Source organism: Taeniopygia guttata, chromosome 4A (assembly GCF_048771995.1).
Source record: "Taeniopygia guttata chromosome 4A, bTaeGut7.mat, whole genome shotgun sequence".
Lineage (NCBI taxonomy): Eukaryota > Metazoa > Chordata > Aves > Passeriformes > Estrildidae > Taeniopygia > Taeniopygia guttata.
The window spans coordinates 913,975-925,212 of NC_133029.1; the positions used below are offsets into that span (position 1 = coordinate 913,975).

Genomic DNA, 11,238 nt, shown 5'->3' on the forward strand with positions numbered 1-11,238 from the left:
TCTGTCCCTCACCTGTGCGGGGCCCGTGTCCCTCTGTCCCTCACCTGTGCGGGGCCCGGGTCCCTCTGTCCCTCACCTGTGCGGGGCCCGGGTCCCTCTGTCACTCACCTGTGCGGGACCCGGGTCCCTCTGTCCCTCACCTGTGCGGGGCCAGGAGCAGCTCCGGCCCGGGGCAGGTCCCGCATCCACCAGGGCTGCTCCTCTCCCCTCCTGCCGTGCCAACCGCACACATCCCATCCCCCGGCCTTCATCGCCTGCCCTCCTCCTCCTCTCCCCTCCTCGCCTTTAATGTTCCCTTAACGCTGTGCGGGCATGGCAGGGCAGTTAGCGCACCGTGATGAGTGTTCGGGGCCGGGCTGGAAATGCGGCTCATTACCTGGAGTGGGGGATATTAAGCACTTTTCTCTGTTGGCCATTTGATCACAAGGTTATCCTGTTTGATGGTTTTATACCCTGGAATTGATTGCAGGGGAAATATTTAGCCAGCATGGCTGGAACGTGTGTCTCCCCACAGGCTGCCAGGCGCAGGTGAGCTACTGCACCGTGGGGACCACTCAGGGGGTGATCAGCAGCCCCCTTCAGACCTTCAGGTCATCTTTTCTTGCAAGATATGGGATTGAATCAAGCAAGCTGCAGTTTTTTTGTGTGATTCTGCAGCAGCCGGTGGGACACAGCCCAGTGAGGTGGGGGAAAAGGCTGTATCACTTACTGCAGCCCCCTGAATCATGCAGCGTTTTTACTTTGTCTCAGGTCCAGGGAGACCTTAGAGCCCCCTGCAGTACCTGAAGGGGCTATGGGAGAGCTGGAGAGGGATTTGAACAAGGGCATGGAATGGCAGAGCAAGGGGAAATGGCTTCACACTGACAGAGGATAGATTTAGGTTAGATATTAGAAAGAAATTCTTCCCTGTGAGAGAGGGGAGGCCCTGGCACAGGATGCCCAGAGCAGCCATGGATACCCCATCTCTGTGAGTGTTCAAGGACAGATTGGACACGGCTTGGAGCAGCCTGGCATGGTGGAAGGTGTCCCTGGCTGTGGGGAGGTTTGGAACTAGAAGATCCTCCAGGTTCCTTCCAACCTGGAGGAAGAAGGGAAGGTTCTGTGGTGCTGGCTGCCCTTCCCTGCTCTTGCCCCGTGCAGGTTGTGGCAGGCAGCTGCCTCCCAGCTCCTCGCTGTGCCCTGGGCTGCTTTTGTTCCCAGGCTGTGCCTGCCTGCCTCCTCAGGTACCTTCAGATGCACCAGCCCATCCTTTCTCCCCGCTGCCCACGCTGTGCTGCCAGGCAGCCTGTGGAAATTGGGAGTGGGTCCAGCAGGCTTCCTCTGGACTGACACCAGTTTGGAGCAGGGAATCAGCCCTGCACCTGTCACTTTTATAATATAGGCTTTAAATCTGATTATGACTGCCTGTCTGGCTCTGCATTATGTGCTTCGTGATTATTCAGCATTATGTAATCTTCGATAAAAGATGCTGCATCAGTAAAAGTGAATTAAACTATTGAGTGATAGGAGTTTATCGGATTCCTCAGAGTGATGTTGTCCTCTCTTTGGCACTTTAACCTCTTCAGTGCAAGGAGTGTGCCAGACTGTGCCCTTGCTAACAGCCAGGAAACCCTGCTGACTTGGGTGGAATTGCAGGAATACAAATAAAGTTAGATTTCAGCTTAGAAAGACAGTTTTTTATAGTCTAAAGACTCAATATTTTACAGCAGCAGTCTCTTATCTGCATTATGTGCAAAGTGCTAACAGAGTTACTCAGACAGATGTCTGCAAGGCCTGCAGATGCTCAATAAGGCTTGGCTCTCACACGGGTGATGGGCAGAGCTGGCTGGGATCTCCTTACTCCAAACCCTCTTGAGAATGGGCACTGAATTCCCATGAGATGAAAAGAAAAAAATGTTTAAATCTAACCTGAATACTTTGTCTCATTTCCCAAACACTCCCCAAAATATAAAAACTTGTATTTTTCTCCATTTAGGGCTTCCCTTTCTCATCACACTCTAGATGTTTCTTGGCTGAATGGTCTGGGGACTTTGCTCTGAATTTTCCTATTTCTTCATTTCCTTTTTCCATGCGACAGGTTTTTTCTTTTTCTACTTCACTGTGATATTAGAAACATTTCAAGGGGAAGAAAAACCACAAACCTAAACTGTAACTCCTGACACCAGATACTTTGAAAAGCTTTCAAGTTGTGCAGAACTGGCTAAGCAAAAAAAGGAAAAAATAAACCTACATCATTTATTTTACTTCACCTAGTAGCTAAAAGAAAAGGTGCTGGAAAGGGGAAAAAAACAACACTTCAGAACTGAGAAACTAAAAGAAAGGTTCTGAAAAATTAAAAAGATAAAGTTCTTCTTTGATGCTTAAAACAAGTTTGAAGTTTTCAGACTGTGTGTGCATGCTCTGCCCAGTTCTGCAGCGAGCTGGGGTGCTGGGTGTGGTTTGCTCCCCCGGGCTCCAGCCGAGGAGGAGTGGGGGCTGCAGAGGGTGCAGGGGGCTGGGGGAGCGGGGCTGGGAGGGGCACAGAGCAGGCACTGAGTCCCCCAGCCCAGGAGAGGCAGGGAAATGAGCAGGAGCTGCTCAGGGAGCAGATATCTGTGAGCAAGGGCCAATCCCCTGCTCCTCCTTTTCCCTCATCCCTGCACAAGGAATGTTTAATAACCCCCCTGATACCTTAATTTTATATACACGTGTTTCAGATGCTGAGATTTCCTTTCTGGCAGGGATGAGGGCTGGAGAGGAGTCATGACATTAGTGTTCAAACAAAGGGCTGCAAGCTGCACCTCTTGCTATAATTCAAAGCTTTCCTTACTCTACAGCGTGGGCAGAGCAGGATCTCTGTTCCGTGCTGCCCAGCCCCAGCAGGGAGGAGGGTCAGTGACAGGTCCTGGTGCCATCCTGCTCCTCAGCCTCCTCCTGTGGCCCCCGGGCTCCAAGGGGTGATGCAGCTCCCCAGCAGCAGCAGCAGCAGGTGCTACAAAGCAGGCTGGCAGGGCCAGCTCCTGCAGGGCTTTGGCCAAAGGCAGCAGGGCACCACCGTGTCAGCAGCCCCTTGCTGCCAGCCAGGCCAGCAGCAGCGATGCTGAGGGACCATCAGGTGCAGTGCAACAGGAGTGCTGGGTTTGGATAAGCCAATTGTGCTGCAAGGAGTGAAGCGAAGCTTTTAGATTCCAGAGCCAACGCGTGGCATCTTTATTAATGTGCCTACTTGAGTTCCCTGGGACGCGATGTTTTCTCCTTCCCCTGGCCATCCATCTGAACTGATAATAGGACTATTAATCCATTTTGTTGACAGCACGCACAGACCTCCAGTGAGGCGGGAGATGGGGAAGAGGTGGGGCTGCAATCGATGCTTGTTTTGTTCCGCAGGGATCCCGTCACAGCTCTGCCAACGGAGCAGGAGCTGGAGGTGAGCAGCTGGAGCTCAGCCAAGGCTGCAGGTGCTGGGGGGCTGGCCAGCTGTGGCCAGCTGTGGCCTGGCTCCTCCTTGGTCAGCTGGAGAGCATCCTGCAGGAAAGCACCGAGAGAGGAGATGTTCTACAGAAGCCAGACCTGGTGCTCCAGGGCACGCCTCGCTGTTCAGGTTCTGCACTCAGCAACCTCATATCAGTTACTGACCCACTTCTAATCCCCCTTCACACCCACACAGAGGAGAAGCTTCTCTGATTTCAGGGCCTTTTCAGCCCTGCCTGGCCAGGAGGTGACTGGCACAGCGTTCATTGTTTGTGAATTCCTTTATAGCAGCAGGAATGCATATATGTGATAAATAAAGAAATGCACATCTTTTATAGGTGTGATCCATAAAGAAATATTTCAGTGGAAAAAGAGCAGGGAAATGAGGTGCATCCCTGCCCAGCTCTTGCTCCTTTGCCCAGCCCCTGCCACTAGCTGATCCCAGGCGCCTTTATATTCAGACTGATCCTGTCTGGTTTTAAATACCTCGAGCCACAGAACTTTCTCCCTCCAGGGAACCACGTCGTAATTTTCGCTGTCAGCAGAGGGGATTTTTTCCCCGGTGACATCCAACCTAAATGCTCAATTTCTTCATTTCCTGTCATCCCTTCTGGTGATGCCCCTTGTACTCCATTAAATAATTCCTTCCCTCCCTCTCTATTTATTCCAACCAGATCTGTAAGGCTCTTAGTTTGTCTCCCCATGGACAGCTCTTAACCAAGCAATATATATATTTAAGCCTTTTAATCTGCTTTCAGAAATCAGTCTCTCCGTGCCTTTGATCATTTGTGTGGCTTCCCTCTGAACTGCCGCCAGCCCGTCCGTGCCGGGGGAGCCGCCGCAGCCGCACCTGAGCCCCGCAGCTCCTCCGGCTGCCCCCGGGTGTGCGGGGCCCGGACCCGCGGGGCTGCTCCGTCCCTGCTGCCCTTACACACCGCAGCCTCCTGCGTCCCCCTGCTGACCCCAGCCCCTTCCCTGGGCGTCACTCTGGATCTCGGCTTGGCTTGGCTTGGCTTGGCTTGGCTTGGCTTGGCTTGGCTTGGCTCGGCTCGGCTCAGCCATCGCTGCCTGTCCTGCTGTCGCTCCTCTTGCCTTTGCTGCCCAGCCGCGCTCGCTCACATCTGTCCACGGCACAGCTCCTCTCGCTGCTTCCTGCCCATATTTCTAATCTCACTAGGCCCTTTTTGTGTTAATTTTCTGTGCTTGCTGGAGCTCACAGCACCTCCCAGTATAGCATCATCTGCCAAATTCATTAATGTGCAGTTTACTCCCTCTTTCCAGGTCATTAATGAGGGTATTAAATGAGAGCAGCCCTAACCTAGATCCCTGCAGTACCCCATAAACACCTCCCCCTGCTTCTAATTACCCTTTGTTTATGATCCCTCGACCAGGTTTTCAATCCACACGGCACAGTTCAAGTCATCAGAATTAATTTTTTCATGGAAGACTTCGACAGGGCTTTGCCCCCTCGTGCCGTCCCCACCCGCCAGCCCTCCGTGTCCCACTGCGCTCCCCCGTGGGTCCCGGTGACCGACGCCGCTGCTTTCCGGAGAGGAGAAGGAGCGCCTGGCAAAGGCTTCTTCCTCTGCCGCCTTCTGTCCCGCTGCTCTGGAGGGGCCCCGCGGGGTCCTGCCGGAGGAAGGGGCTCCCCTCGGCTGTCCCGGGGCACCGAGTCCCGCCTGGCGCGGTGTCCCCGGAGGGATGCTGTCCCGGGGCATGGAGTCGAAGGGCGGGTGCTGTCCGGGACCGGCGCCGCCGGAGAGGTGGTGTCCCCGGACAGGCGGGATGGGATCACGGGGACCGGGTCTCTGAACGGATACTGTCCCTGGCGGCAGCCGGTATCCCAGTCACCCTCTACAGGCCTTCCCAGCCGGGAGGGGCCCGTGCCGCCCGACGAGCCCCGCCCAGGCCGGCGGTCCCGGTGTCCTGAGGTCTCTGTGTCCCGGTATCTCGGCATCCCGGTGTCTCAGTATCCCGGTATCTTGGTGTCCCGGTGTCTTAGTGTCCCGGTATCCCGGTATCTTGGTGTCCCGGTGTCCCGTTGTCCCGGTGTCTCGGTATCCCGCTGTCCCGGTGTCCCAATATCCCGCTGTCCCGTTGTCCCGGTATCCCGGTGTCCCGGTATCCCGCTGTCCCGATGTCCCGCTGTCCCGCTGTCTCGGTATCCCGGCATCCCGCTGTCCCGGTGTCCCGCTGTCCCGGTATCCCGCTGTCCCGGTGTCCCGCTGTCCCGGTATTCCGATATCCCGGTGTCCCGGTGTCCCGCTGTCCCGCTGTCCCGGTGTCCCGTTGTCCCGGTGACCCGCTGTCCCGGTGTCCCGCTGTCCCGTTGTCCCGGTATCCCGGTATCCCGCTGTCCCGTTGTCTCGGTATCCCGGTGTCCCGGTGTCCCGCTGTCCCGGTATCCCGCTGTCCCGGTGTCCCGCTGTCCCGGTATTCCGATATCCCGGTGTCCCGGTGTCCCGCTGTCCCGCTGTCCCGGTGTCCCGTTGTCCCGGTGACCCGCTGTCCCGGTGTCCCGCTGTCCCGTTGTCCCGGTATCCCGGTATCCCGCTGTCCCGTTGTCTCGGTATCCCGGTGTCCCGGTGTCCCGCTCTCCCGGTGCCGTCCCCCGCGCGGCCGCGAGATGGCGCCCTTGTGCCTGGAAAGGCGCGGCGGGGCCCGACGGCGCGGCCGGGCCGGGCCGGGCCGGGCCGAGCCGGGCGGGGCGGGGCAGGGCCGGGCCGGGCCGAGCCCGCGGGGCGCGGCACCGCCCTGGCGTCGGTTCCCGATGCCAGCCACCTAATGGGACCCGTGCCGCGGCAGATGCACCGGAGCCCCGGCTGCCCCCACCCCGCCCCAGGCCGCCTGACCGCTGCCGACCGGGGGGCTGCGGGGCGCTTTGCCGACACCGGCCCCTCTGGAGCCCCGCGGAGCCTTCCGAGCCGCGACCCGCCGGGGGTCCTCCCGGTGTCACCTTCCCCCGGCCCTGTCCAGAGCCCCCGGGACCCTGCGGACGGCAGGCGCGGAGACGGGAGGTAAGGCACGGGCACACGCACGGGGAACGCTTTATTTCATTGTCAGGAGGACACGGTACCGCGGTGGGTTCTCCAGGGATCAGCACGGTGCAGCGAGCGCTGCGGGGCTGGAGCCTCCCGGGGGCGTTGGGCGGTCCCGGGCCCCGCGCCGGCTCCCGGGAACATTGCCCAGCGGGCGGGGTCCGCCTGCCCCAGAGGGCTCAGTCTCTACTGAACGGGCTTGGGCGCTCCGCGGTCCCCGCGCTGCCCGCGGAGATCAGCCACCGCCCAGCGCGCACTCGCTAAAGAAGTAATAGCCGGTGACCGCGGCCGCGGAGCCAAACCACCACTGCATCCGCAGCTCCCGGGCAGCGGGACGGTCTCAGCGGGGCGGGGGAGCAGGGACAACAACAGGGACAACAGGGACAACAGGGACAGCAGGGACAACGGGCTCCCGGCTTGGGCAGCGGCTCCGCTCCGCACCGTGCCCGCTCCGTGCCCGCTCCGCTCCCGTCCGCGCCGCCGGCCCCGCCCCGGCCCCGCCCCCGGCTGGCGGCGCGATCCCATTGGCTGCGGCGCGGCGCGCCGGTCCCGCCCCCGGGCGCCCATTGGCTGCGGCTGGGCGCCGCCCGCCCCCGCGCCGCCCGCCCCCGCGCCGCCCGCCGGCGCTCCGGACTGCGGGCAGTGGCGTGCGGCCGCCGCAGCGAGCGCCGGCGGGAGCGGGCTCGGCTCGGCTCGGCTCGGCACGGCTCCGCTCGGCTCCTCGCTCCGCTACCGCTCGGCTCAGCGCCCCGCTTCGGCTCCCGCACCCGCTCCCCATGCCCGGCCCTTCCGCGGCGCCGCCGGCACGGAGCGCCTGAGCGGACGGCGTTGGCGTGTGCGCGGGGGAGCGCGGCTCCGGTGCCCGCAGCCTGCGGCCGCCGCCGGGGCAGCCCGGCGGGCGCTGCCCGCATGAGCGCGGCGGGCCCCTGAGCGCACGGCCGCGGCCGTCGGGGCGCGGCGCGGCCATGGGCGCTCTGCCGGCGCTGCTGGCGGCCGCCTTGCTGTGGGCCGGCGCCGGGGCCCTCGTCAACCTCAAGTACTCGGTGGAGGAGGAGCAGCGGGCCGGCACGGTGATCGCCAACGTCGCCAAGGACGCCCGGGACGCCGGTTTCGTGCTGGACCCCCGGCAGCCCGCCGCCTTCCGGGTGGTCTCCAACTCGGCCCCGCACTTGGTGGACATCAGCCCCGGGTCCGGGCTGCTGGTGACCAAGCAGAAGATCGACAGGGACCTGCTATGCCGACAGAGCCCCAAGTGTGTCATCTCGCTTGAGGTGATGTCCAGCTCCATGGAGATCTGCGTGATCAAGCTGGAGATCAAGGACCTGAACGACAATGCACCCAGCTTCCCCACGGACCAGATCGAGCTGGAGATCTCGGAGACGGCCAGCCCCGGCACCCGGGTGCCCCTGGAGAGTGCCTACGACCCGGACTCGGGCAGCTTCGGTGTGCAGAGCTATGAGATCACCCCCAACGACCTCTTTGGGCTGGAGACCAAGACACGAGGTGATGGGTCCCGTTTTGCTGAGCTGGTGGTGGAGAAGAGCCTGGACCGTGAAACCCAGTCCCACTACAGCTACGTGATCACGGCGCTGGATGGCGGTGACCCGCCCAACTTTGGCACGGTGGAGCTGAGCATCCGCGTCATCGACTCCAATGACAACAACCCGCTCTTCGAGGAGCCAGCCTACACCGTCAGCGTGCCTGAAAATGCCCCACTGGGGACGCCGGTCATCCGCCTCAATGCCTCCGACCCCGACGAGGGCACCAACGGCCAGGTCCTCTACTCTTTCCACAGCTACGTCTCTGAGAGGGCCCGGGAGCTCTTCCAAATCGACCCCCAGAGTGGCCTCATCACGGTGAGCGGTGCCATCGACTATGAGGAGGGTCACGTCTACGAGCTGGACGTGCAGGCCAAGGACTTGGGGCCTAACTCCATCCCTGCCCATTGCAAAGTGACCATCAGCGTGCAGGATGCCAACGACAACCCGCCCCTCATCAACCTGCTCTCTGTCAACAGCGAGCTGGTGGAGGTGAGCGAGAACGCCCCGCCGGGGTACGTCATCGCCCTGGTGCGCGTCTCGGACCGCGACTCCGGGGCCAACGGGCGCGTGCAGTGCAAGCTCCTGGGCAACGTGCCTTTTCGACTGCAGGAGTACGAGAGCTTCTCCACCATCCTGGTGGATGGGCGGCTGGACCGGGAGCAGAGGGACCAGTACAACCTCACCATCCAGGCCAGGGATAACGGCATCCCTTCCCTGCAGGCCACCAAATCCTTCACCGTCAAGATCACCGATGAGAACGACAACCATCCCCACTTCTCCAAGCCCTATTACCAAGTCATCGTGCAGGAGAACAACACCCCGGGGGCCTACCTCCTCTCGGTGTCGGCCAGGGACCCTGACCTGGGCCTCAATGGCAGCGTGTCCTACCAGATCGTGCCCTCCCAAGTCAGGGACATGCCTGTTTTCACCTATGTCTCCATCAACCCCAACTCTGGAGATATCTATGCTTTGAGGTCCTTCAATCATGAACAGACCAAGGCCTTTGAGTTCAAGGTCTTGGCAAAAGATGGGGGTAATCCCTCTCTGCAGAGCAATGCCACCGTCAGGGTGATCGTCCTGGACGTCAATGACAACACGCCCGTGATCACGGCCCCGCCGCTGGTCAATGGCACGGCGGAGGTGTACATCCCCAGGAACGCGGGGGTTGGCTACTTGGTGACGGTGGTCAAGGCAGATGACTATGATGAGGGTGAAAATGGCAGACTTTCCTACGAAATGGTGGAAGGAGACAGAGGATTTTTTGAGATCGACCAGGTCAATGGAGAGATAAGGACCACCAGAGCCTTTGGGGAGAATGCCAAAACAGCCTATGAGCTCATCGTGGTGGCTCATGACCATGGGAAAACATCTCTCTCGGCTTCTGCCTTGATTTTGATATACCTGTCTCCAGCCCTGGATGCCCAGGAGTCCATAGGATCTGTTAACCTCTCCTTGATTTTCATTATTGCCCTGGGGTCTATTGCAGCCATTCTTTTTGTCACCATGATCTTTGTGGCAGTCAAGTGCAAAAGGGATAACAAGGAAATCAGGACCTACAACTGCAGGTAAAGATACCTTTGTTTACGTGCACCTGCGGGTCTGCTTTGATTTTTGCCATCGCGGTTACTTTTGCATTTGCTGCCGGATACTTGGGGTGGTGAGGAGGGGTGGATTTGCCTCAGGAACAAACCTGAGGTTCCCTGGAAGAAAATTTCTTGCAAAGCTTTAAGAAATCGTTCCCTGCGAGGAGAGCGGAGTAACGAATCGACTTAATTGTGCGGCTTGGCAATCTGTTGCAGCATCCCCGAATCTCCGCGCTCCGTCACACCGAGCGGGGAGGGAGGACGGCTTTCAGGGGGCACGGCTGGTTGCCCAGGGCAGCCCCCCGTGCCCAGCGCAGCTCCGCGGGATGGCGAGCGGGGAGAGCCCCGCGGGCACCGCAGCATCCCCGCGGCAGCCGGTGCGGTGGCACCGCCGAACCGAGCCGAGTCCCGGTGGCACCGCCGAGCCGAGCCGCGTTGGCACCGCCGAGCCGAGCCTCGGTGGCACCGCTGAACCGAGCCTCGGTGGCACCGCCGAACCGAGCCGCGGTGGCACCGCTGAACCGAGCCTCGGTGGCACCGCCGAACCGAGCCGCGGTGGCGCCGCCGAACCGAGTCCCGGTGGCATCGCCGAGCCTCGCCTGGCTGGCCGCTCAAAGGAGCTTTTGTGTGCCCGCTGCGGCTCCTCGCCACGGCCACCGCGGGGCCGAGCGCGGCGGGCGGCGGAGAGCCCCGGGCGGGCTCCGGAGAGCCCCGGGCCGGCGGCGGAGAGCCCCGGGCCGGCGGCGGAGCGGGCGGGGATGGGGCCGGGGGGGTTTTCTGCGCTCTCCCGTTTTGCCCTGGCTGGGTGAGTGCCCCGAATGCCGGAGGGGAGGGCAGCCTGGAGCCGCTGAAAGGCTGATGGGGGAAATCCAGTCCCCTGAATATGTAACAGCCTGGCGATTATTGTCTCTCTTTTACTATTCTCTGTGTTACACAAGTTAGGAGACAAATGCTAACCACACATGAATATCAATCAGATGCCATAAAAGAGCAGCTGCAATGTCTCATAAATGGTTTAATCCTGTTACTAGTGAAATAGCCATGACTTCTCCATTCCTTCGGCACCGAGTCGTTTCAGAGAGGAGGGATGGAAATTAATTTTGCTCTACCTTGGAAACGCACGCTCGCCCCCGGCAATTCGGCGGCGCGGGGGGATGTGCGGTCTTTAAAGTTTTATTTACGCAGAAATAATGCCGGAGAGTCGGGGCATTGTACCCCGTTTTCACAGCGTAAAGTGCGTATATAAGCCTTTTTGCTCGATGGGGGAAAAATCATCTGCAAATAAAGGTCGGTCTGTGCTGTATTATGGGATGTCTAGCTCCAAGGGAAAGCTCACAGAGCAGATTTCTTGCCAGTTCTGCCCATTAAAAGGGGATAGGACCTGAATGGATAAAAATCATGTTGTGGTGGTGCCCCTAACAGCTACCCACATACGTATAAACCCTGGGTTTACTGTGACGGCTCAGGGATTAATGAAGTGCGGTTTAATTAAATAATTGGTCAATAGAGAAAGGACAGAAAAATGAACGCCTGCGGGAAATAATTGGGCTCTCGCATTGCCAAACTTAAACATTTAGGTAAACAAAACAATTAAAGCTTCATCAAGCATTGTTAGACGAGTCAGCA

At 59.8% G+C, this 11,238-nt stretch overlaps 1 protein-coding gene and 1 long non-coding RNA gene across 3 annotated transcripts in view; one reads left to right on the forward strand and one right to left on the reverse strand.

The window, feature by feature from the left end:
• Positions 1–3,158: 3,158 nt before the first annotated feature.
• LOC140684131 (uncharacterized) lies at positions 3,159–5,503 on the reverse strand. Its single transcript, XR_012055878.1, has 2 exons — positions 4,934–5,503; positions 3,159–3,504 (listed from the first exon to the last, which is right to left on the reverse strand). It is a non-coding gene; the product is annotated as an uncharacterized lncRNA (long non-coding RNA).
• A 1,614-nt stretch (positions 5,504–7,117) lies between these two features.
• PCDH19 (protocadherin 19) overlaps positions 7,118–11,238 on the forward strand; it is a 60,352-nt gene continuing 56,231 nt past the window's right edge. Inside the window, exon 1 of one of the 2 annotated variants that reach the window (XM_030272399.4) lies at positions 7,118–9,594. In XM_030272399.4, coding sequence (XP_030128259.4) covers positions 7,454–9,594 — 2,141 coding nt within the window. In that variant the 5' untranslated portion in view covers positions 7,118–7,453. The remainder of the gene's footprint in view (positions 9,595–11,238) is intronic. The other variant, XM_030272401.4, reaches the window with a different exon arrangement.